The sequence below is a fragment of the Orcinus orca genome, chromosome 9, assembly GCF_937001465.1.
Source record: "Orcinus orca chromosome 9, mOrcOrc1.1, whole genome shotgun sequence".
Taxonomy (NCBI): Eukaryota; Metazoa; Chordata; class Mammalia; order Artiodactyla; family Delphinidae; genus Orcinus; species Orcinus orca.
The window spans coordinates 57,205,394-57,231,069 of record NC_064567.1 but is presented as its reverse complement, the minus strand read 5'-3'; the positions used below and the strand labels follow the sequence as shown (position 1 = coordinate 57,231,069).

At 38.4% G+C, this 25,676-nt stretch overlaps 1 protein-coding gene across 1 annotated transcript; it reads left to right on the top strand.

Annotated features, from left to right (window-relative positions):
- Positions 1-25,329, top strand: BET1 (Bet1 golgi vesicular membrane trafficking protein). Its single transcript, XM_004265588.3, has 4 exons — positions 1-170; positions 4,730-4,854; positions 8,496-8,552; positions 24,149-25,329. The coding sequence occupies exons 1-4, from the start codon at positions 152-154 to the stop codon at positions 24,302-24,304; spliced, it is 357 nt and encodes a 118-aa protein (XP_004265636.1). The 5' UTR covers positions 1-151; the 3' UTR covers positions 24,305-25,329.
- Positions 25,330-25,676: the final 347 nt, after the last annotated feature.

Sequence of the window (25,676 nt, the reverse complement as noted above, 5' to 3'; positions counted from 1 at the left end):
GCCAGCGCCACGTTTAGACTACTCTGATGTCGTGGCGCTTTAGGGGAAGAAGTTGCTCTTTCGCCGGGCCCCGGTACTGAGGACGCAGTCCGGGTGACCCCTGGCGTCTTCCCACCCCTCCGCCCGCCTTTTCCCCCGCTCCTCTGGCAGGATGAGGCGTGCAGGCCTGGGTAAGAAGAGGGCTGAGATTCTAAGTTCGGGGGCCCTAGAACTGGCCGTGCTGGGCGCGGGGACGCGGAAGGAAATCGGATCTGTTTCATGTCTCTGGAATCTGAACCAGAGAGCAGGGTGTATAGAGGGGTCTTTGGAGGCGATACCAAGTGGAAACACACCATTTGTCCGAGATCCTGGGGCGTTCCTTAAGTTTAGTTCAGTCCCAGGTGTGGATGGTAGGTTTACAGAGAGTAGTGGAGGACTGGAGGTGAGGTATGTACGGGTGCCAACTCAGTGATGAGTCTTTTAGTGTTATTGGCGGTCGGAGCGTGATTATGGAAATTGCTGTCTTCGGTTTCTTTTTATTGGACCTGATGTTAGTTTCTTCAGAAGCGAAGTTTGAAGAGTGAGTGTTGCATGCAGAGCACACTAATAATAATCATATTAGCCTGGTTACAGTGAGTTACAAAGGTAAACGTACGTATCATTACTGTTAAAGGCCGTTTTACCCAGAACAGTTCTTATCTGAGCCTTGTTCCACTGGTAAGACGGTAGAATGTAGTAATTCTTGGTGACTTAGCATTTGTTCTTGACCTTTTAGCTTAGGAAGCAGGTTCACCAAGCAGCAGGAACAAATTAGGCACAAGGACTTATAATGGGCTATTATAACACAGAGCCATTAAAACAGCATTTTCTGGTTCTGAAACTATTAAGAGATAATTGGGAAAAAGAAAACACCTGCCAAATCAGTGTACAATATACCTGAGAAAATATATGAAATATTGAAAAAAGATAATGTTACCTTTTTCAGTTCTTATAAGATGGAAAAAGAAAAAGTTTTCAAGTGTCAGGTATTTAAAGTTAGTGAAAGTTGCTAGTAACTCTAGGCATGTACATTCATTAGTAAATTGTAGTATGAGGAACAGCTTTTGAAAAATGTAGTTTTTGTGAATACTTGGATCATAGAAGGAAAGTTGGCCAAATAAATTGTAGAGAAAAAATATAACTCATTTTGAACAAGGTTAGTTTTATATACCTAAATGTTTTTCCTTTTTATCATTACTAATGACAGCAAACATGTATTGTGTACTTGAGTAAGCTCTAGGTATACAGTCGTTTATAGCTCTGCTTGTGTTCCCCAAAGCTTCCAATCTAGTTGAGGAGTAGAAATATGTACAAAGATAAATTATAGTACAAGGCGGTAGCTATACAACCAAATACCAAATAAGTTCTACAGGTAGTGAATGTCTCGGGGATTTCACAGATAGAGCACTTGGTACTTTGTGGAGACATAGGAACTTGAACTAAAGCTTAAATAATGAAGTGTAGGAGAGGTAATTTCCAGTTGGAAGGATGACCCTTTCCCCCCAGAAATAGTTGTAGGGCTGGAATCTAGAATTATGAATGATGTGTTTTAAAGGATTATGATTAAGCCAATTTGGTTGAAGTAGGAGACATAGAACCAGAACCAACCACATTGTGTAGACCTTTGAGTGCTAGGCCAAGGAATTTGGATCTCATTGGTAGCTCTTTTGGCCCCTTTGAATGTTTTTGTGCAGCAGTGTGCCATGATAAATTGCAGGAAAGGGACTAGAGAAATGATGGTTCTGAGCCCTGACTGTACATTAGAATCACCTGGAGAGCTTTTAGGGCTTTGATACCCGGACCCCAGCCCAGACTAATGAAATTACAATCTCTAGAATAGAGTGGTTTTTTGTTTGTTTGTTTTTTGTTTTTAAGCTCCCCTGTAGTTGAGAGGAGGAAAGGTGATGTATCAATTGCTGTAATTTACATTGGTGTGATGTGACATGATGTGACAAGAGTTTTTTTTTTTTTTTTAAAGGATCAGTCTGTATTGACCTGGAACTTTAAACCTGGGATTGTGAATCAGTAGATATTCATGTGGAGAAGCTTCCACACTTCACATGTCCCTCTTGGTGATTTGGTTCAGTTATTGATAGAAACTATCCAAAAGTAGCATTTGTGTAATGGACAAAGTCTGAGGATCATCTTTGGCACCCATTAGCTTTCCTACAACTTTTTATAGCAGTTAAGTCACACAAAGAATAACAACTCCTGTGGGCTTCCCTGGTGGCGCAGTGGTTGAGAGTCTGCCTGCCAATGCAGGGGATATGGGTTCGTGCCCCGGTCCAGGAAGATCCCACATGCCGCGGAGCGGCTGGGCCCGTGAGCCATGGCCGCTGAGCCTGCGCGTCCGGAGCCTGTGCTCCGCAACGGGAGAGGCCACAACAGTGAGAGGCCCGCGTACCACAAAAAAAAAAAAAAAAAAAAAAAAGAATAACAACTCCTAACATTTTATTTTATTTATTTATTAATTAATTTTGGTAGTGAATGATGGTGTGAGGGAAGATTAACTCTTTAATAGAAGAAATGTGCCTTGAAATACTTCTGAGAATTTCACTTTTAATAAATGGGACAGTATTGAAGAACTCTAAAAATAAAATTAAGATAGGGAAAAATAACAATAAAGGAAGTGAGACAAATAGCCATTAATTTAGAAATGAATTCCTTGGTTGTCAAGTGGTTAAATTCATCCAGTCAGTAATGACTTATTGGACAAACGTTATATATCTAGGACCTTAGTCACATAAAATATGAAGACATTTTTCTTTTCTGTAAGGATTTTGGTCCTTATTAGAGTTTGTACAGAGTATCATTGATGAATAGGGTGAGAATGCATTGTTTAAATGATGATTTTAATCACTGAGTGGAGGAAAATATTATGTCTAGTGACCTGAGTCCTTAACTTTTATAATGGCACACTTAGCTTTGCGGATAGTGTGTCAGCAGTTGAGGGAAAATTTGGGGAAAGCGACTCCTTCTCCTCAGGAACATACTCGTTTAGCATTTTGTTGTGGTTTTTGTGGTGGTGGAGATTGTGTGTCTGCTGCGTGTAAAGTACTTATTAGGTACAGGGGATATAGAAGAAGGTTGAGACACTGCCTCACTGCCTCTGTCCTCAAAGAAGCCTGTGACCCCACTGCTGACAAAGGCAGGCACATTCAAAGTTGAATAACAGTGAATTCAGATTCTGTATATTAATTAGTTAATTTACAAGTATTTACTGGGTGTGCCTTACTGTGTGTGTATATTTGTGGGGGGATCTATAGCCACGAGCAGAACAAATTTACTTTCTGCCCTTGGAGTGCAGTCTAGAGTGTGATATTAGTGTTACATATAGTCAGAGCTGTAAGAATTCAAAGGAGAGAGTTTTGCTCTTTAGAGAAAGTGAGATTTGGCTGTGCCTTGAAAGAGCTTTCTATTCACACTTTGACCTTTCTTCAACAACCAGTGCTGCCTGCTACTTCCGGCCCTTCCATATATTACTGTCACTGCCACTCCATCCACTCTTTTGAGTTTATGGAGACCTTTAGTTTCTGTATCATCCCTTTCCTCCATATTCTCAGGCTTCTGTTAACACTACTTCAGTCCTTGTCCAGTTGAATCCCCATAATCCATATATTCACCCAGTCTTTTTGCAAGGAATCTCATCCTCTTGGGGCTCTGTTCTTCAGCAGCCCCAACACTGTAAACCTCCAACTCTTGATCAGTCCAACCATCCAGCGTTTCATGGGCTAACTTAGGCTGATGAGTTCTTCTGGAGAAAAATCACACTACAATATATTGCCTCAGGCAGGATTGCTTTATCCCTGTAGTAATCCTGTATAACCCTAGTCACTTTCCTCCATTATTCTCTTTACTGTTTATTCCCCCAAATGATCACCATTCTTCAAAGACAGGCTTTTCTCTTTTTTACTGAGAAAATTGTCAATAGTTTAAAAAAAAAATGAGGTTAGATAACACTGTCAGCTATGCTTTCCTCTCTCAATCCTCCAACATGTTAGTATATGTATTCACTGTTCAAGGCTCACTCTACCTGTTTGATTGCCTGATGAATATCAAATACTATATTAGGCAGTGGCTGGGACTATAGTCCTGTATCCCAATGCTATTCCCTAGAAGATGAGCTCCAAAAAGTGGCACCTAGAAAGAACAATGAATCTGATACATGGAGTTTCTCAAGTATTTGTTGAAGAATGAATGAGTCCCTCTCTTAAATCTCAGCTAATATTCTCCAAGTTATTCCAGCTCTTTTCTATTTAAAAGAAAGAGATGCTAGTAAAGGACCCTCCCTCTGCCATGAACTTCATCCTGCTGTATTATCCTCTTTCTGCCTTTCTCTTCATAGCCAAGCTTCTTCCATAGGTAGTTGATGTTATGATACTTTTAGATTTTTTTTTTAAACTGTGTAGTTCTAGGGAGCAGGAAATGTGTCCAGAATCTCCTTATATATCAGTGCCTATTTTAGTGTCTTGTGGGCAATCAATATGCAGTCTACAAATGTGTTTTGAACTGAATTCAGTATTCTTTGCTTAAGAGAGGGTATTAGAATTGTTCTAATCTCTATTTGGTTATTAATTTTTAAAGTTCATTTGGAGTGTGAATAATAGACATACGTGGTCTGCAACGCCCTCCAGGGGTCTTTTTCGGTTCTTTCTTGTCAAGGTTTCAAAAGTTTTTGCTGCAACTCTGCTTGTGACTCTAATCCTTGCAGGTGAAGGAGTACCTCCTGGCAACTATGGGAACTATGGCTATCCTAATAGTGGGTATAGTGCCTGTGAAGAAGAAAATGAGAGACTCACGGAAAGTCTGAGAAACAAAGTAACTGCTATAAAATCTGTAAGTATAAAGCACATATTATATACTTTTTAATTTGTGTATTTATATATACATGTATATTTTATACTTATAAAATATATACTTTTATTGGTATCATACTAAGGAATTCAGTGACAAAATAGTGTAGTTTGGTGATATGAGCTTTTTTTCCCCAAATTTAACAATTCAGAGATAATAAAGCACCTATGAAACTAGATAGCCCAAATCACCTAACTACTTTCTACAACTGTCATTCACGCCAGGGAAAGAAATTTCCAGGAGAAAAAAACTTTCTTCTAACAAACCTAAATTATCAATATTGGAATTTAAAAAAAAATCATTTAATTCTTAATTTCCTCTAAATGTTGTATTTTCTAAATTATTCACATTATACAAAATTGCTTAGTTCATAGATCAACTACTTTTGATTTAATATGACCTTGAAAACAATACTCATTTCAAAATATAACAGTCTCCAGGCTTTTACAATTCTATTTTCCAAAGGCTAATGAAATAGCAATTAAGTTTTAGCAACATGACTCAAAATTTAGACATGATTTAAGTACAAGTTTAGAAAATGTGGCCAATCAAAACATATGGTATATTTGTTTTGTTTTTAACTTCAGAATTTTTTTTTTGTAGTTAAATCTAAAATACTGTATGTTGTCTGTACTAATGTCTCAGAGCAATCCACCTTCCACCCCCAAGCAGCTCATCTTCTGACTTTTCTTCTTCTAGTCTCAAAAGCTACAAATCTGTCTTTCATGTTTCTGCCTTTGTACCTCACATCAGTCACCAAGTCCTGTGCTTTTTTTCCTACTGTTCCTGTTTCCACCTTTCTCTTTCTAATACTATCCCCCGGTTTTCTTAGGTGAACTGTTGGGAAAGTCTTTTAACCTATCTGTTCCTAATTTTTCCCATGTTTTGGTCTGAGCTACACCCTGTCACCAGTCATCTTTTTAGAGTATTTTTTAATTTGCATCCTCGCTCCCAGAAGTCTTCAGTGGCCTCCCATGATGTAAGAAATGAAGTTCACACTCTATAGTTCCATCAAATAGGTTCTGCAAATATTGTCCACAGCTTTTCAGACCTTACCACCTGTACCTCCAGAATGTATACATGCTTTCTGCCAGACAAATTCAAGTACTCCTTGTGTCCTACGCATGCTGTCATTCTCCCACTCCTGTATCTTTGGGCATGCTATCACTTTGCCTTAGACTGCCTCTCCCTCCTGACATTGGCTGAAGTCTTGCCCTTCTGAAAGGCTCCACCTCATTGCATCTTCTCTCCTCCAGGCCATTCCTGATCACCACATAAAAGTAACCTTTTCCTTATGAACATAAGACCATTTGTACCATTTCTGTAGCACTTATTGCATAATGATCTGCATTCGAATTATTTGTATGTAAAAGAAATTTACCAGAAATAGGGTTTTCTATTGTACTTAGTTTTATATTGTACATAGCACTTACCATAATTCCTTATAGTGGTATTGACTTAATATATATTAAATAAAGGATTACCAGAAGATGGTTTTAACAGTGTATGTGATTGATTCCGCATTAAAATAAACATACAGTACACTTACAGAGCATTCACTGGAAGCTTATGCTGCCAAAACCTAATTGCTATCTGATTAGTCTTTGGAAAATAGAATTATATTCAGCCTGGAGACTGTTCTGAAATGAGTATTGTTTTCAAGGTCATATTAAATCAAAAGGAGTTGATCTATAAACTAAGCAATATTGTATAATGTTAATAATTTAAAAAATACAACATTCAGGCCATCATCAAAAAAATCTAGAAACAATAAACGCTGGAGAGGGTGTGAAGAAAAGGGAACACTCTTGCACTGCTGGTGGCAATGTGAATTGGTACAGCCACTATGGAGAACAGTCTGGAGATTCCTTAACAAACTACAAATAGAACTACCATATGACCCAGCAGTCCCACTACTGGGCATATATCCTGAGAAAACCATAATTCAAAAAGAGTCATGTACCAAAATGTTCATTGCAGCTCTATTTACAATAGCCCGGAGATGGAAACAACCTAAGTGTCCATCATCGGATGAATGGATAAAGAAGATGTGGCACATATATACAATGGAATATTACTCAGCCATAAAAAGAAACGAAATTGAGCTATTTGTAATGAGGTGGATAGACCTAGAGTCTGTCATACAGAGTGAAGTAAGTCAGAAAGAGAAAGACAAATACCATATGCTAACATATATATATGGAATTTAAGAAAAAAAAATGTCATGAAGAACCTAGGGGTAAGACAGAAATAAAGACACAGACCTACTAGAGAATGGACTTGAGGATATGGGGAGTGGGAAGGGTAAGCTGTGACAAAGCGAGAGAGAGGCATGGACATATATACACTACCAAACGTAAAATAGATAGCTAGTGGGAAGCAGCTGCATAGCACAGGGAGATCAGCTCGGTGCTCTGTGACCACCTGGAGGGGTGGGATAGGGAGGGTGGGAGGAAGGGAGACGCAAGAGGGAAGAGATTTGGGAACATATGTATATGTATAACTGATTCACTTTGTTATAAAGCAGAAACAAAGACACCATTGTAAAGCAATTATACTCCAATAAAGATGTAAACAGATAAAAAAATAAAAAATACAACATTCAGAGGAAATTAAGAATTCAATTTTTTTTTTAATTCCAATATTGATAATTTAGGCTTCTTGTTAGAAGAAAGCTTTTTTCTCCTGTAAATTTCTTCCCCTGGCATGAATGACAGTTGTAGAAACAGGTGATTTGGGCTATCTAGTTTCATAGGTACTTTATTATCTCTGTATTGTTAAATTTGGGGAAAAAGCTCATATTCTGATCTATAGCATTCTAGCATGGTTTTGCATCACTATTACCCCAGATGCTTTCCACACAAAATAAGTTGAGAACAATATTTTACAGTGGTTTGCCAAGATTTTTAGTAGTTTCCAAGATTTAGTAGTAGTGTGTTTATTCACATATCTTAGAAATGAAGCCTTTGATGAATTTGTTGTATAAAGTATTAGATAGGTTTTGGTTTGAATAGCAGCTGTACTCACTTATGGTATTTCATTTAGACTCAGCCTCTTTTGTGCATAGCTTCAGGATGTGGGTAACACTAACTTTTGAGGGTTTTTTTTCCAATTTATTATCATATTTTAAAGAAAAACACCTTTAGAATCTAAAGAAATAATTTAGATGTTTATTCAAAGTAATGCTACATTCATTAGGAAAATATTGCTTATATCTGGATTTGAATTGATAATATGGGAACTTGTATACATTTTTAAAAGGTAAATGAAGAAATATACAAACAAATGGTATTGTGTAAACAGTATAGAGAAAAAAGAATGCAAGGATAAGAGAACCGGAGAGAAATATGTACCAAAATTAAAAGATGGAATTGAATATTAAGATGAAATCAAAATGAATAACAGGGAGACAATGTCCATAGTTGGGAAGGAATAGAAATTCTAAATTTATTTTTCATTAATTTCAGTGAGAAAAGTAACAAAAGAAGAGAGTATATTTTATATTTTTAGAATACAGTTTTATTTGAGAAACTGTTTATGCTTAGAATGTCATTATTGTTTTTACTTTATAACACTTAAAAACATTTATGTAAGTAATAATGTTTACGCTTTCTACTTTATAGCTTTCCATTGAAATAGGCCATGAAGTTAAACATCAAAATAAATTATTAGCTGAAATGGTAAGTGAATATGATTTTAACTTTAAGAAACTTGATCTGATATTCTCAAATCTGGTTTGGAATACCTCTAAGATTCGTTTTTGCCATAGTTTTACAATTTTCATCTTGCCTAACACATACAAGTAGGAGGAGGAGGTGGAAGCCAATTTATCTTTAATCCTGTGCTTAGAAACACTGTTAAAAACTCAGGACAAATGACTATTCTGAGTCTTCTTAAAGATCTCTGGATATAGACTGCCAAGTAATCAAAAGCACTTTATGTCCAACCAACCAAATGTCTTTTACTTATGGTAAACCTATTTCTTTTGCTTGATCTTCTAAAGATCACTGTGAACAAGTCAATAAGATTTGACCATAGTAACATCCCCAAGCCTTTTATCTCTAGTCTAAACAAACTCAGTAATATATGCCTGTTCTTGTTAGAGGCTTTTTTCATTCTCCAGTGTTTATTTTGTATGTCAAATTACTCTGGGCCTTCCCTAGTTTCTTCAAATGCTTTTAAAATTGTACTGTTCAGAAATGAATATTGCACTGAAAGCAATCGCCTTGTGAAAGTGGTATGTTAGAATCACTTGCGGAACTTTGAAAATATTTATGCCTGGGCCTCACTCTAAATATACTGATTCAGAATTTTAGGGGAAGGGCCTAGGTATATGTATTTTGAAAAAAGGATCCCAGGTGATTCTGATGCATAACCCCACTGAAGACTATAGATGTAAAGTTCTTGAACTGCATAGAGCCTGAATTGTGCAAAGGCTATCATTGTGCCAGGGCCTTACATCTCAGGATATTGAGATTTCTATGGAAATGCAGTGTTTTTAATCCATACCTAGTTCTCTCATCTTTTTTTTTTTCTTTTTTTTTTAACATCTTTATTGGAGTATAATTGCTTTACAATGGTGTGTTAGTTTCTGCTTCACAGCAAAATGAATCAGTTATATATATACATATGTTCCCATATCTCTTCCCTCTTGCGTCTCCCTCCCTCCCACCCTCCCTATCCCACCCCTCCAGGCAGTCACAGAGCACCCAGCTGATTTCCCTGTGCTATGCGGCTGCTTCCCACTAGCTATCTACCTTACGTTTGTTAGTGTGTATATGTCCATGCCTCTCTCTCGCTTTGTGACAGCTTACCCTTCCGCCTCCCCATATCCTCAAGTCCATTCCCTAGTAGGGCTGTGTCTTTATTCCTGTCTTACCCCTCGGTTCTTCATGACATTTTTTTTTCTTAAATCCCATATATATGTGTTAGCATATGGTATTTGCCTTCTTCTTTCTGACTTACTTCACTCTGTATGACAGACTCTAGGTCCATCCATCTCATTACAAATAGCTCAATTTCGTTTCCTTTTATGGCTGAGTAATATTCCATTGTATATATGTGCCACATCTTCTTTATCCATTCATTCGATGATGGGCCCTTAGGTTGTTTCCATCTCCGGGCTACTGTAAATAGAGCTGCAATGAACATTTTGGTACATGACTCTTTTTGAATTTTGGTTTTCTCAGGGTATATGCCCAGTAGTGGGATTGCTGGGTCATATGGTATTTCTATTTGTAGTTTTTAAGGAACCTCCATGCTGTTCTCCATAGTGGCTGAACCAATTCACATTGCCACCAGCAGTGCAAGAGTGTTCCCTTTTCTCCATACCCTCTCCAGCATTTATTGTTTCTAGATTTTTTGATGATGGCCATTCTGACTGGTGTGAGATGATATCTCATTGTAGTTTTGATTTGCATTTCTCTAATGATTAATGATGTTGAGCATTCTTTCATGTGTTTGTTGGCAGTCTGTATATCTTCTTTGGAGAAATGTCTATTTAGGGCTTCTGCCCATTTTTGGATTGGGTTGTTTGTTGTTTTGTTATTGAGCTGCATGAGCTGCTTGTAACTTTTGGAAATTAATCCTTTGTCAGTTGCTTAACTTGCAAATATTTTCTCCCATTCTGAGGGTTGTCTTTTGGTCTTGTTTATGGTTTCCGTTGCTGTGCAAAAGCTTTGAAGTTTCGTTAGGTCCCATTTGTTTATTTTTGTTTTTATTTCCATTTCTCTAGGAGGTGGGTCAAAAAGGATCTTGCTGTGATTTGTGTCTTAGAGTGTTCTGCCTATGTTTTCCTCTAAGAGTTTCATAGTTTTTGGCCTTACATTTAGGTCTTTAATCCATTTTGAGCTTATTTTTGTGTCTGGTGTTAGAGAGTGATCTAATCTGATACTTTTCCATGTACCTGTCCCGTTTTCCCAGCACCACTTATTGAAGAGGCTGTCCTTTCTCCACTGTACATTCCTGCCTCCTTTATCAAAGATAAGGTGACCATATGTGTGTGGTTTTATCTCTGGGCTTTCTATCCTGTTCCATTGATCTATCTTTCTGTTTTAGTGCCAGTACCATACTGTCTTGATTACTGTAGCTTTGTAGTATAGTCTGAAGTCAGGGTGCCTGATTCCTCCAGCTCCGTTTTTCGTTCTCAAGATCGCTTTGGCTATTCGGGGTCTTTTGTGTTTGCATACAAATTGTGAAATTTTTTGTTCTAGCTCAGTGAAAAATGCCAGTGGTAGTTTGATAGGGATTGCATTGAATCTATAGATTGCTTTGGGTAGTAGAGTCATTTTCACAATGTTGATTCTTCCAATCCAAGAACATGGTATATCTCTCCATCTATTTGTATCATTAATTTCTTTCATCAGTGTCTTATAATTTTCTGCATACAGGTCTTTTGTCTCCTTAGGTAGGTTTATTCCTAGATATTTTATTCTTTTTGTTGCAATAGTAAATGTGAGTGTTTTCTTGATTTCCCTTTCAGATTTTTCATCATTAGTGTATAGGAATGCGAGAGATTTCTGTGCATTAATTTTGTATCCTGCAACTTTACCAAATTCGTTGATTATCTCTGGTAGTTTTCTGGTAGCATCTTTAGGATTCTCTATGTATAGTATCATGTCATCTGCAAACAGTGACAGCTTTACTTCTTCTTTTCCGATTTGGATTCCTTTTATTTCCTTTTCTCCTCTGATTGCTGTTGCTAAAACTTCCAAAACTATGTTGAATAAGAGTGGTGAGAGTGGGCAACCTTGTCTTGTTCCTGATCTTAGTGGAAATGCTTTCAGTTTTTCACCACTGAGGATGATGTTGGCTGTGGGCTTGTCATATAATGCCTTTATTATGTTGAGGAAAGTTCCCTCTATGCCTACTTTCTGTAGGGTTTTTATCATAAATGGGTGTTGAACTTTGTTAAAAGCTTTCTCTGCATCTATTGAGATGATCATACGGTTTTTCTCCTTCAGTTTGTTAATATGGTGTATCTCATTGATAGATTTGCGTATATTGAAGAATCCTTGCATTCCCGGAATACACCCCACTTGATCATGGTGTATGATCCTCTTAATGTGCTGTTGGATTCTGTTTGCTAGTATTTTGTTGAGGATTTTTGCATCTATGTACATCAGTGATATCGGCCTGTAGTTTTCTTTCTTTGTGACATCCTTGTCTGGTTTTGGTATCAAGCTGATGGTGGCCTCGTAGAAGGAATTTGGGAGTGTTCCTCCCTCTGCTATATTTTGGAACAGTTTAAGAAGGTTAGGTGTTAGCTCTTCACTAAATGTTTGCTAGAATTCGCCTGTGAAGCCATCTGGTCCTGGGCTTTTGTTTGTTGGAAGATTTTTAATCACAGTTTCAATTTCAGTGCTTGTGATTGGTCTGTTCATATTTTCTGTTTCTTCCTGATTCAGTCTTGGCAGGTTGTGCCTTTCTAAGAATTTGTCCATTTCTTCCAGGTTGTCCATTTTATCGGCATAGAGTTGCTTGTAGTAATCTCTCATGATCTTTTGTATTTCTGCAGTGTCAGTTGCTACTTCTCCTTTTTCATTTCTAATTCTATTGATTTGAGTCTTCTCCGTCTTTTTCTTGATGAGTCTGGCTAATGGTTTATCAATTTTGTTTATCTTCTCGAAGAACCACCTTTTAGTTTTATTGATCTTTGCTGTCGTTTCCTTCATTTCTTTTTCATTTATTTCTGATCTGAGTTTTATGATTTCTTTCCTTCTGCTAATTTTGGGGTTTTTTTGTGCTTCTTTCTCTGATTGCTTTAGGTGCAAGGTTAGGTTGTTTATTTGAGATGTTTCCTGTTCCCTAAGGTAGGATTGTATAGCTATAAACTTCCCTCTTAGAACTGCTTTTGCTGCATCCCATAGATTTTGGGTCATCGTGTCTCCATTGTCGTTTGTTTCTAGGTATTTTTTATTTCCTCTTTGATTTCTTCACTGATCACTTCGTTATTAAGTTGTGTATTGTTTAGCCTCCATGTGTTTGTATTTTTTACAGATCTTTTCCTGTAATTGATACTGGTCTCATGGCTTTGTGGTCGGAAAAGATACTTGATACAATTTCAGTTTTCTTAAATTTACCAAGGCTTGATTTGTGACCCAAGATATGATCTATCCTGGAGAATGTTCCATGAGCACTAGAGAAAAATGTGTATTCTGTTGTTTTTGGATGGCATGTCCTATAACTATCAATTAAGTCCATCTTGTTTAATGTATCATTTAAAGCTTGTGTTTCCTTTTTTATTTTCAGTTTGGATGATCTGTCCTCTGGTGAAAGTGGTGTGTTAAAGTCCCCTACTATGAATGTGTTACTGTCGATTTCCCCTTTTATGGCTGTTAGTATTTGCCTTATATATTGAGGTGCTGCTATGTTGGGTGCATAAATATTTACGATTGTTGTATCTTCTTTTTGGATCAATCCCTTGATCGTTATGTAATGTCCTTCTTTGTCTCTTAATAGTCTTTATTTTAAAGTCTATTATGTGTGATATGAGAATTGCTACTCCAGCTTTCTTTTGGTTTCCATTTGCATGGAATATCTTTTTCCATCCCCTTACTTTCTGTCTGCATGTGTCTCTAGGTCTGAAGTGGGTCTCTTGTAGACAGCAAATATATGGGTCTTGTTTTTGTATCCATTCAGCCAATCTGTGTCTTTTGGTGGGAGCATTTAGTCCATTTACATTTTTTAACATGTTTATTGGGGTATAATTGCTTTACAATGGTGTGTTAATTTCTGCTTTATAACAAAATGAATCAGTTGTACATATACATATGTTCCCATATCTCTTCCCTCTTGCGTCTCCCTCCCTCCCACCCTCCCTATCCCACCCCTCCAGGCGGTCACAAAGCACCGAGCTGATATCCCCGTGCTATGCAGCTGCTTCCCACTAGCTATCTACCTTAACGTTTGTTAGTGTATGTATGCCCATGCCTCTCTTTCGCTTTGTCACAGCTCACCCTTCCCCCTCCCCATATCCTCAAGTCCGTTCTCCCGTAGATCTGTGTCTTTATTCCTGTCTTACCCCTAGGTTCTTCATGACACTTTTTTTTTCTTAAATTCCATATATATGTGTTAGCATACGGTATTTGTCTTTCTCTTTCTGACTTACTTCACTCTGTATGACAGACTCTAGGTCTATCCACGTCATTACAAATAGCTCAATTTCGTTTCTATTTATGGCTGAGTAATATTCCATTGTATATATGTGCCACATCTTCTTTATCCATTCATTCGATGATGGGCCCTTAGGTTGTTTCCATCTCCGGGCTATTGTAAATAGAGCTGCAATGAACATTTTGGTACATGACTCTTCTTGAATTTTGGTTTTCTCAGGGTATATGCCCAGTAGTGGGATTGCTGGGTCATATGGTATTTCTATTTGTAGTTTGTTAAGGAACCTCCATACTGTTCTCCATAGTGGCTGAACTAATTCACATTGCCACCAGCAGTGCAAGAGTGTTCCCTTTTCTCCACACCCTCTCCAGCATTTATTGTTTCTAGATTTTTTGATGATGGCCATTCTGACTGGTGTGAGATGATATCTCATTGTAGTTTTGATTTGCATTTCTCTGATGATTAATGATGTTGAGCATTCTTTCATGTGTTTGTTGGCAGTCTGTATATCTTCTTTGGAGAAATGTCTATTTAGGGCTTCTGCCCATTTTTGGATTGGGTTCTTTGTTTATTTGTTATTGAGCTGCATGAGCTGTTTGTAACTTTTGGAAATTAATCCTTTGTCAGTTGCTTAACTTGCAAATATTTTCTCCCATTCTGAGGGTTGTCTTTTGGTCTTGTTTATGGTTTCCTTTGCTGTGCAAAAGCTTTGAAGTTTCGTTAGGTCCCATTTGTTTATTTTTGTTTTTATTTCCATTTCTCTAGGAGGTGGGTCAAAAAGGATCTTGCTGTGATTTGTGTCTTAGAGTGTTCTGCCTATGTTTTCCTCTAAGAGTTTGATAGTTTCTGGCCTTACATTTAGGTCTTTAATCCATTTTGAGCATATTTTTGTGTATGATGTTAGGGAGTGATCTGATACTTTTATATGTACCTGTCCAGTTTTCCCAGCACCACTTATTGAAGAGGCTGTCCTTTCTCTACTGTACATTCCTGCCTCCTTTATCAAAGATAAGGTGACCATATGTGCGTGGTTTTATCTCTGGGCTTTCTATCCTGTTCCATTGATCTATCTTTCTGTTTCTGTGCCAGTATCATACTGCCTTGATTACTGTAGCTTTGTAGTATAGTCTGAAGTCAGGTGCGCCTGATTCCTCCAGCTCCGTTTTTCATTCTCAAGATTGCTTTGGCTATTCGGGGTCTTTTGTGTTTCCATACAAATTGCAAAATTTTTTGTTCTAGTTCTGTGAAAAATGCCAGTGGTAGTTTGATAGGGATTGCATTGAATCTATAGATTGCTTTGGCTATTCGGGGTCTTTTGTGTTTCCATACAAATTGCAAAATTTTTTGTTCTAGTTCTGTGAAAAATGCCAGTGGTAGTTTGATAGGGATTGCATTGAATCTATAGATTGCTTTGGCTATTCGGGGTCTTTTGTGTTTCCATACAAATTGCAAAATTTTTTGTTCTAGTTCTGTGAAAAATGCCAGTGGTAGTTTGATAGGGATTGCATTGAATCTATAGATTGCTTTGGGTAGTAGAGTCATTTTCACAATGTTGATTCTTCCAATCCAAGAACATGGTATATCTCTCCATCTATTTGTATCATTAATTTCTTTCATCAGTGTCTTATAATTTTCTGCATACAGGTCTTTTGTCTCCTTAGGTAGGTTTATTCCAAGATATTTTATTCTTTTTGTTGCAATAGTAAATGTGAGTGTTTTCTTGATTTCACTTTCAGATTTTTCATCATTAGTGTATAGGAATGCAAGAGATTTCTGTGCATTAATTTTGTATCCTGCAACTTTACCAAATTCGTTGATTATCTCTGGTAGTTTTCTGGTAGCATCTTTAGGATTCTCTATGTATAGTATCATGTCATCTGCAAACAGTGACAGCTTTACTTCTTCTTTTCCGATTTGGATTCCTTTTATTTCCTTTTCTCCTCTGATTGCTGGGCTAAAACTTCCAAAACTATGTTGAATAAGAGTGGTGAGAGTGGGCAACCTTGTCTTGTTCCTGATCTTAGTGGAAATGCTTTCAGCTTTTCACCATTGAGGAGGATGTTGGCTGTGGGCTTGTCATATAATGCCTTTATTATGTTGAGGAAAGTTCCCTCTATGCCTACTTTCTGCAGGGTTTTTATCATAAATGGGTGTTGAATTTTGTCAAAAGCTTTCTCTGCATCTATTGAGATGATCATATGGTTTTTCTCCTTCAATATTGAAGAATCCTTGCATTCCCGGAATACACCCCACTTGATCATGGTGTATGATCCTCTTAATGTGCTGTTGGATTCTGATTGCTAGTATTTTGTTGAGGATTTTTGCATCTATGTACATCAGTGGTATCGGCCTGTAGTTTTCTTTGTGACATCCTTGTCTGGTTTTGGTATCAAGCTGATGGTGGCCTCGTAGAAGGAATTTGGGAGTGTTCCTCCCTCTGCTATATTTTGGAACAGTTTGAGAAGGATAGGTGGTAGCTCTTCACTAAATGTTTGCTAGAATTCGCCTGTGAAGCCATCTGGTCCTGGGCTTTTGTTTGTTGGAAGATTTTTAATCACAGTTTCAATTTCAGTGCTTGTGATTGGTCTGTTCATATTTTCTGTTTCTTCCTGATTCAGTCTTGGCAGGTTGTGCCTTTCTAAGAATTTGTCCATTTCTTCCAGGTTGTCCATTTTATCGGCATAGAGTTGCTTGTAGTAATCTCTCATGATCTTTTGTATTTCTGCAGTGTCAGTTGCTACTTCTCCTTTTTCATTTCTAATTCTATTGATTTGAGTCTTCTCCGTCTTTTTCTTGATGAGTCTGGCTAATGGTTTATCAATTTTGTTTATCTTCTCGAAGAACCACCTTTTAGTTTTATTGATCTTTGCTGTCGTTTCCTTCATTTCTTTTTCATTTATTTCTGATCTGAGTTTTATGATTTCTTTCCTTCTGCTAATTTTGGGGTTTTTTTGTGCTTCTTTCTCTGATTGCTTTAGGTGCAAGGTTAGGTTGTTTATTTGAGATGTTTCCTGTTCCCTAAGGTAGGATTGTATAGCTATAAACTTCCCTCTTAGAACTGCTTTTGCTGCATCCCATAGATTTTGGGTCATCGTGTCTCCATTGTCGTTTGTTTCTAGGTATTTTTTATTTCCTCTTTGATTTCTTCACTGATCACTTCGTTATTAAGTTGTGTATTGTTTAGCCTCCATGTGTTTGTATTTTTTACAGATCTTTTCCTGTAATTGATACTGGTCTCATGGCTTTGTGGTCGGAAAAGATACTTGATACAATTTCAGTTTTCTTAAATTTACCAAGGCTTGATTTGTGACCCAAGATATGATCTATCCTGGAGAATGTTCCATGAGCACTAGAGAAAAATGTGTATTCTGTTGTTTTTGGATGGCATGTCCTATAACTATCAATTAAGTCCATCTTGTTTAATGTATCATTTAAAGCTTGTGTTTCCTTTTTTATTTTCAGTTTGGATGATCTGTCCTCTGGTGAAAGTGGTGTGTTAAAGTCCCCTACTATGAATGTGTTACTGTCGATTTCCCCTTTTATGGCTGTTAGTATTTGCCTTATATATTGAGGTGCTGCTATGTTGGGTGCATAAATATTTACGATTGTTGTATCTTCTTTTTGGATCAATCCCTTGATCGTTATGTAATGTCCTTCTTTGTCTCTTAATAGTCTTTATTTTAAAGTCTATTATGTGTGATATGAGAATTGCTACTCCAGCTTTCTTTTGGTTTCCATTTGCATGGAATATCTTTTTCCATCCCCTTACTTTCTGTCTGCATGTGTCTCTAGGTCTGAAGTGGGTCTCTTGGAGACAGCAAATATATGGGTCTTGTTTTTGTATCCATTCAGCCAATCTGTGTCTTTTGGTGGGAGCATTTAGTCCATTTACATTTTTTTTTCTTTTTTTAACATGTTTATTGGGGTATAATTGCTTTACAGTGGTGTGTTAATTTCTGCTTTATAACAAAATGAATCAGTTGTACATATACATATGTTCCCATATCTCTTCCCTCTTGCATCTCCCTCCCTCCCACCCTCCCTATCCCACCCCTCCAGGCGGTCACAAAGCACCGAGCTGATATCCCCGTGCTATGCGGCTGCTTCCCACTAGCTATCTACCTTACGTTTGTTAGTGTATGTATGCCCATGCCTCTCTCTCGCTTTGTCACAGCTCACCCTTCCCCCTCCCCATATCCTCAAGTCCGTTCTCCCGTAGGTCTGTGTCTTTATTCCTGTCTTACTCCTAGGTTCTTCATGACACTTTTTTTTCCTTAAATTCCATATATATGTGTTAGCATACGGTATTTGTCTTTCTCTTTCTGACTTACTTCACTCTGTATGACAGACTCTAGGTCTATCCACGTCATTACAAATAGCTCAATTTCGTTTCTATTTATGGCTGAGTAATATTCCATTGTATATATGTGCCACATCTTCTTTATCCATTCATTCGATGATGGGCCCTTAGGTTGTTTCCATATCCGGGCTATTGTAAATAGAGCTGCAATGAACATTTTGATACATGACTCTTTGAATTTTGGTTTTCTCAGGGTATATGCCCAGTAGTGGGATTGCTGGGTCGTATGGTATTTCTATTTGTAGTTTGTTAAGGAACCTCCATACTGTTCTCCATAGTGGCTGAACCAATTCACATTGCCACCAGCAGTGCAAGAGTGTTCCCTTTTCTCCACACCCTCTCCAGCATTTATTGTTTCTAGATTTTTTGATGATGGCCATTCTGACTGGTGTGAGATGATATCTCATTGTAGTTTTGATTTGCATTTCTCTAATGATTAATGATGTTGAGCATTCTTTCATGTGTTTGTTGGCAGTCTGTATATCTTCTTTGGAGAAATGTCTATTTAGGGCTTCTGCCCATTTTTGGATTGGGTTCTTTGTTTATTTGTTATTGAGCTGCATGAGCTGTTTGTAACTTTTGGAAATTAATCCTTTGTCAGTTGCTTAATTTGCAAATATTTTCTCCCATTCTGAGGGAGAATGTTCCATGAGCACTAGAGAAAAATGTGTATTCTGTTGTTTTTGGATGGAATGTCCTATAAATATCAATTAAGTCCATCTTGTTTAATGTATCATTTAAAGCTTGTGTTTCCTTATTTATTTTCATTTTGGATGATATGTCCATTGGTGAAAGTGGGGTGTTACAGTCCTCTACTATGAATGTGTTACTGTCGATTTCCCCTTTTATGGCTGTTAGTATTTTTCTTATGTATTGAGGTGCTGCTATGTTGGGTGCATAAATATTTACAATTGTTGTATCTTGTTCTTGGATTGATCCCTTGATCAGTATGTAATGTCCTTTTTTGTCTCTTGTAATAGTCTTTATTTTAAAGTCTATTTTGTCTGATATGAGTATTGCTACTCCTGCTTTCTTTTGGTTTCCACTTGTATGGAATATCTTTTTCCATCCCCTTACTTTCTGTCTGTATGTGTCCCTACGTCTGCAGTGGGTCTCTTGTAGACAACATATATATGGGTCTTTTTTTTGTATCCACTCAGCCAATCTGTGTGTTTTGTTGGGAGCATTTAGTCCATTTACATTTAAGGTAATTATCGATATGTATGTTCCTATTCCCATTTTCTAAATTGTTTTGGGTTCGTTATTGTATGTCTTTTCTTTCTCCTGTGTTTCTTGCCTAGAGAAGTTCCTTTAGCAGTTGTTGTAGAGCTGGTTTGGTGGTGCTGAAGTCTCTTAGCTTTTCCTTGTCTGTAAAGGTTTTAATTTCTCCATCAAATCTGAATGAGATCCTTGCTGGGTAGAGTTATCTTGGTTGCAGTTTTTTCTCCTTCATCACTTTAAATATGTCCTGCCAGTCCCTTCTGGCTTTCAGAGTTTCTGCTGAAAGATCAGCTGTTAACCTTATGGGGATTCCCTTGTATGTTATTTGTTGTTTTTCCCTTGCTGCTTTTAATATGTTTTCTTTGTATTTAATTTTTGACAGTTTGATTAATATGTGTCTTGGCATGTTTCTCCTTGGATTTATCCTGTATGGGACTCTCTGTGCTTCCTGGACTTGATTAACTATTTCCTTTCCCATATTACGGACGTTTTCAACTACAATCTTTTCACATATCTTCTCAGTCCCTTTCTTTTTCTCCTCTTCTTCCGGGACCCCTATAATTCGAATGTTGGTGCGTTTAATGTTGTCCCAGAGGTCTCTGAGACTGTCCTCAGTTCTTTTCATCTTTTTTCTTTATTCTGCTCTGCAGTAGTTATTTCCACTATTTTATCTTCCAGGTCACTTATCCGTTCTTCTGCCTCAGTTATTCTGTTATTGATGCCATCTAGAGTATTTTTCATTTCATTTATTGTGTTGTTTATCATTGTTTGTTTCATCTTTAGTTCTTCTAGGTCCTTGTTAAATGTTTTTTGCATTTTGTCTATTCTATTTCCAAGATTTTGGATCATCTTTAGTATTTTTCTGAATTCTTTTTCAGGTAGACTGCCTATTTCCTCTTCATTTGTTAGGTCTGGTGGGTTTTTATCTTACTCCTTCATCTGCTGTGTTTTTTTCTGTCTTCTCATTTTGCTTATCTTACTGTATTTGGGGTCTCCTTTTTGCAGGCTGCAGGTTCGTAGTTCCTGTTGTTTTTGGTGTCTGTCCCCAGTGGCTAAGGTTGGTTCAGTGGGTTGTGTAGGCTTCCTGGTGGAGGGGACTAGTGCCTGTGTTCTGGTGGATGAGGCTGGATCTTGTCTTTCTGGTGGGCAGGTCCACATCTGGTGGTGTGTTTTGGGGTTTCTGTGGACTTATTACGATTTTGGGCAGCCTCTCTGCTAGTGGGTGGGGTTGTGTTCCTGTCTTGCTAGTTGTTTGGCATAGGATGTCCAGCACTGTAGCTTGCTGGTCGATGTGTGAAGCTGGGTGCTGGTGTTGAGATGGAGATCTCTGGGAGATTTTCGCCGTTTGATATTATGTGGAGCTGGGAGGTCTCTTGTGGACCAGTGTCCTGAAGTTGGCTCTCCCACCTCAGAGGCACAGCACTAACTCCTGGTTGCAGCACCAAGAGCCTTTCATCCACATGGTTAATTTGGGATGATTCGTTGTCTATTCTTGTATTCCACAGATGCAGGGTACATCAAGTTGATTGTTGAGCTTTAATCCGCTGCTTCTGAGGTTGCTGGGAGAGATTTCCCTTTCTCTTCTTTGTTCTCACAGCTCCCAGGGGCTCAGCCTTGGATTTGGCCCCGCTTCTGCAGGTAGGTCGCTGGAGGGCGTCTGTTCTTCGCTCAGACAGGACGGGGTTAAAGGAGCCGCTGATGCTGGGGCTCTGGCTCACTCAGGCCAGGGGTAGGGAGGGGCATGGAGTGCGGGGCGAGCCTGCGGCTGCAGAGGCCAGAGGCCAGCGTGACGTTGCACCAGCCTGAGGTGCGCCGTGTGTTCTCCCCGGGGTAGTTTTCCCTGGATCACAGGACCCTGGCAGTGGCGGTCTGCACAGGCTCCCCGGAAGGGAGGTGTGGATAGTGACCTGTGCTCGCACACAGGCTTCTTGGTGGTGGCAGCGGCAGCCTTAGCATCTCATGCCTGTCTCTGGGGTTCGTGCTTTTAGCCGTGTCTCGCGCCCGTCTCTGGAGCTCCTTTAAGCAGCGTTCTTAATCCCCTCTCCTCGCGCACCAGGAAACAAAGAGGGAAGGAAAAGTCTCTTGCCTGTTCGGCAGGTCCAGACTTTTCCCCAGACTCCCTCCTGGCCAGCCGTGGTGCACTAACCCCCTGCAGGCTGTGTTCACGCCACTAACCACAGTCCTCTCCGTGCACTCCGACCGAAGCCTGAGCCTCAGCTCCCACCCCCGCCCACTCCGGCGGGGGTGCAGACAAGCCTCTCGGGCTGGTGATTGCTGGTCGGCACCGATCCTCTGTGCGGGAATTTCTCTGCTTTGCCCCCCGCACCCCTGTTGCTGTGCTCTCCTCCGCGGCTCCAAAGCTTTCCCCCTCTGCCCACCCCAGTCTCCGCCCGCGAAGGGGCTTCTAGTGTGTGGAAACCTTTCCTCCTTCACATCTCCCTCCCACTGGTGCAGGTCCCGCCCCTATCCTTTTGTCTCTGTTTATTCTTTTTTCTTTTTCCCTACCAAGGTACGTGGGGGGTTTGTTTCCTTTTGGGAGGTCTGAGGTCTTCTGCCAGCGTTCAGTAGGTGTTCTGTAGGAGTTGTTCCACGTGTAGATGTATTTCTGGTGTATCTGTGGGGAGGAAGGTGATCTGCACGTCTTATTCTTCCGCCATCTTCCCGTCAATCCTAGTTCTCTCATCTTAAGGACTTTTCTAGCTGTTATTTTTTTAACATCTTTATTGGAGTATAATTGCTTTACAGTGGTGTGTTAGTTTTTGCTGTATAAAAAAGTGAATAAGATATACGTATACATATATCCCCATATCCCCTCCCTTTTGCATCTCCCTTCCACCCTCCCTATCCAACATCTCTAGGTGGTCACAAAGCATAGACCTGATCTCCCTGTGCTATGTGGCTGCTTCCCACTATCTATTTTACATTTGGTAGTGTATATATGTCCATGCCACTCTCTCACTTCGTCCCAGCTTACCCTTCCCCCTCCCTTTGTCCTCAAGTCCATTCTCTATGTCTATGTCTTTATTCCTGTCCTGCCCCTAGGTTCCTCAGAACCTTTTTTTTTTTTTTCCGATTCCATATATATGTGTTAGCATAGGGTATTTGTTTTTCTGACTTACTTCACTCTGTATGACAGACCCTAGGTCCATCCATCTCACTACAAATAACTCAGTTTCATTTTTTATGGCTAATATTCCATTGTATATATGTGCCACATCTTTTTTGTTTACATCTTTATTGGAGTATAATTGCTTTACAATGGTGTGTTAGTTTCTGCTTTATAACAAAGTGAGTCAGTTATACATATACATATGTTCCCATATCTCTTCCCTCTTGCGTCTCCCTCCCACCCTCCCTATCCCACCCCTCTAGGTGGTCACAGTGCACCGAGCTGACCTCCCTGTGCTATGCGGCTGCTTCCAACTAGCTATCTACCTTACGTTTGGTAGTGTATATATGTCCATGCCTCTCTCTCGCTTTGTCACAGCTTACCCTTCCCCCTCCCCATATCCTCAAGTCCATTCTCTAGTAGGGCTGTGTCTTTATTCCTGTCTTACCCCTAGGTTCTTCATGACATTTTTTTCTTAAATCCCATATATATGTGTTAGCATACGGTATTTGCCTTTCTCTTTCTGACTTACTTCACTCTGTATGACAGACTCTAGGTCCATCCATCTCATTACAAATAGCTCAATTTCGTTTCTTTTTATGGCTTAGTAATAATCCATGGTATATATGTGCCATATCTTCTTTATCCATTCATCTGTTGATGGGCACTTAGGTTGCTTCCATGTCCTGGCTATTGTAAATAGAGCTGCAGTGAACATTGTGGTACATGACTCTTTTTGAATTATGGTTTTCTCAGGGTATATGCCCAGTAGTGCGATTGCTGGTTCATATGGTAGTTCAACTTTTAGTTTAAGGAACCGCCATACTGTTGTCCATAGTGGCTGTATCAATTTACATTCCCGTCAACATTGCAAGAGGGTTCCGTTTCCTCCACACCCATGGTGGTCGTTTTTCCCCATCCATAGTTGTAGTCTGTACCACATTTTACCACCTCTACATGATACTCTCTTAACTTTTAATAGACTCTGCTGACCTTCTAAGTCAACTATGTAAATAAAAGGATCTTAAAAGTAAAGGTACATTTAACTGCTAACCATATTAAATTTTGGTTGAATTCTGTACTGGGAAGCAGCCCACCATTTGACCTTGGAGAGCAATGCCCCAACAAAAGGTGGGAAAAAACCTGTGTGATAGTAGATAAACTACTTACTTTATTGTTAGTATTTTTTAATCCACATAATTGGAATAAGACCTAAATACTTTGGGGTTTTGAATTGCTCCCGAGCTGAGAGAATGTTTATTGGATAATGAAAGAGCTTTTTATTTATTGAGAAAATTATTTTGCATGGAGTAATCAAGCTGATTAAGTTATAAACAGAGTCCTGAATTGATTAAACATAGAAAATGTCATTAAAAATGTATTCTAATAACAGTATATTAAATTACTTAAATATGCATGTGTAGAATATTAGAATTCAACTAGTATATTTTGTTTTCCTTTTCTCCTCATAGGATTCACAGTTTGATTCTACAACTGGATTTCTAGGTAAAACCATGGGAAAACTGAAGATTTTATCCAGAGGGAGCCAAACAAAGCTGCTGTGCTATATGATGCTGTTTTCATTGTTTGTCTTTTTTGTCATTTATTGGATTATTAAACTGAGGTGATGCAAGTCACTGAGTTTGGAATTTGTTCCAACTTAACGGCTTGGAGTACCACTTCAGTAAAAAATCAGCATCAAAACATTCCTAAATTTCAAATAACACTATGGCATTTTCCATCGAACATTACTGAATTTTACTTGTTTTATAAATCACATTAGATAATACAGTGCTCTTTGAATACTGTTTCTTAATGATTCATTTTTTGCCCCTATTTTCAGGGGTATTGAGATGGTCCGAGGTCGGCCTGGCCCTAGTAAGTTTTTTTCCTGTTTTTTGCTGTCAGGTTAAATAGCAGTATAATATCCTGTTGTTACCATAAATGTAGGTTTATGTTCCACATAAAGAAACTTAGTGGAAAATAACAATGCCTGGAGAGCCTTGTGCTGAGCTTTTGAGGTGGTGAGAAAGTTTGTGATGGATGGTAAATGTATTTTCCTGAACTGTCATCACCCCTGATGACGTACTCTCCTTTTCTCCTTTATTTGGTTAAAATTGTAGGCTGATTTCTTTTTACCTACAGGTTTCCTAATAATTTTTGATGATATGACTCTTCTTCTGCTTCTGCCCAAGGACCTCATTCTTTAATAAAACTTGTTATTTTGGCATATTTCTAGTAAGGTTCAAAATGTGTACCCGTATAGTTGTCATTTTCTATTAACTTTATATATATACCATTGACTTGGCTTATAATAGTTTTATGATTTTAGCTACTTAGGCCATTTGGTTATCACTTATGACAGAATAATGTGAAGCTAAAGTAATTGCTAAGCTCTGAATGGAAATAAAATGTTCAAGAAAAGTAACTGCCTCTGCTTTATTATGTGCTCAGAATAAATATTGGAAATACTCAGGCATTGACCTTGCAGTTAAGGGCACTGTTACTTTAATCCAGTGTATTTGTCTATAGAAAACAAAATACAAAAGTGGACTGTTGAATAGAAAGCGATATTAAAATGTGAAATACTCCGTATTGCTATTTTGGAATTTGCCCATTTATGGGCTCCAAAAATAAAATTTTTAATGAAATACATTAATTGACCTTGTTGCTTCTTTGTTCAAGTCTCTCTCTTTTTTTTTCCTCCATAGACTGAGAAGTGGTTCTGAAAACTCAGAACAAACTCAGGAAAGCTTAACATATTTGTATTATTCAGAACTTGCTGCAAACAAATGCGCTAAATCATGACTGGTTTCAAAATTCTCTTTAATTCTTGTACATTTTTATTTAAAAATCTATTTTTGATTTTCCTGAGTTTGCAATCCTTTTTTGCTCATCCCTACTTAATCTATCAAATTTAGGCCTATCTTTTCTTGCTCCACTTGTTGTCATTTGGGCCTCCACCTGACAGGTTAAAACTCTAGAGCTGAGAGGGTTAAG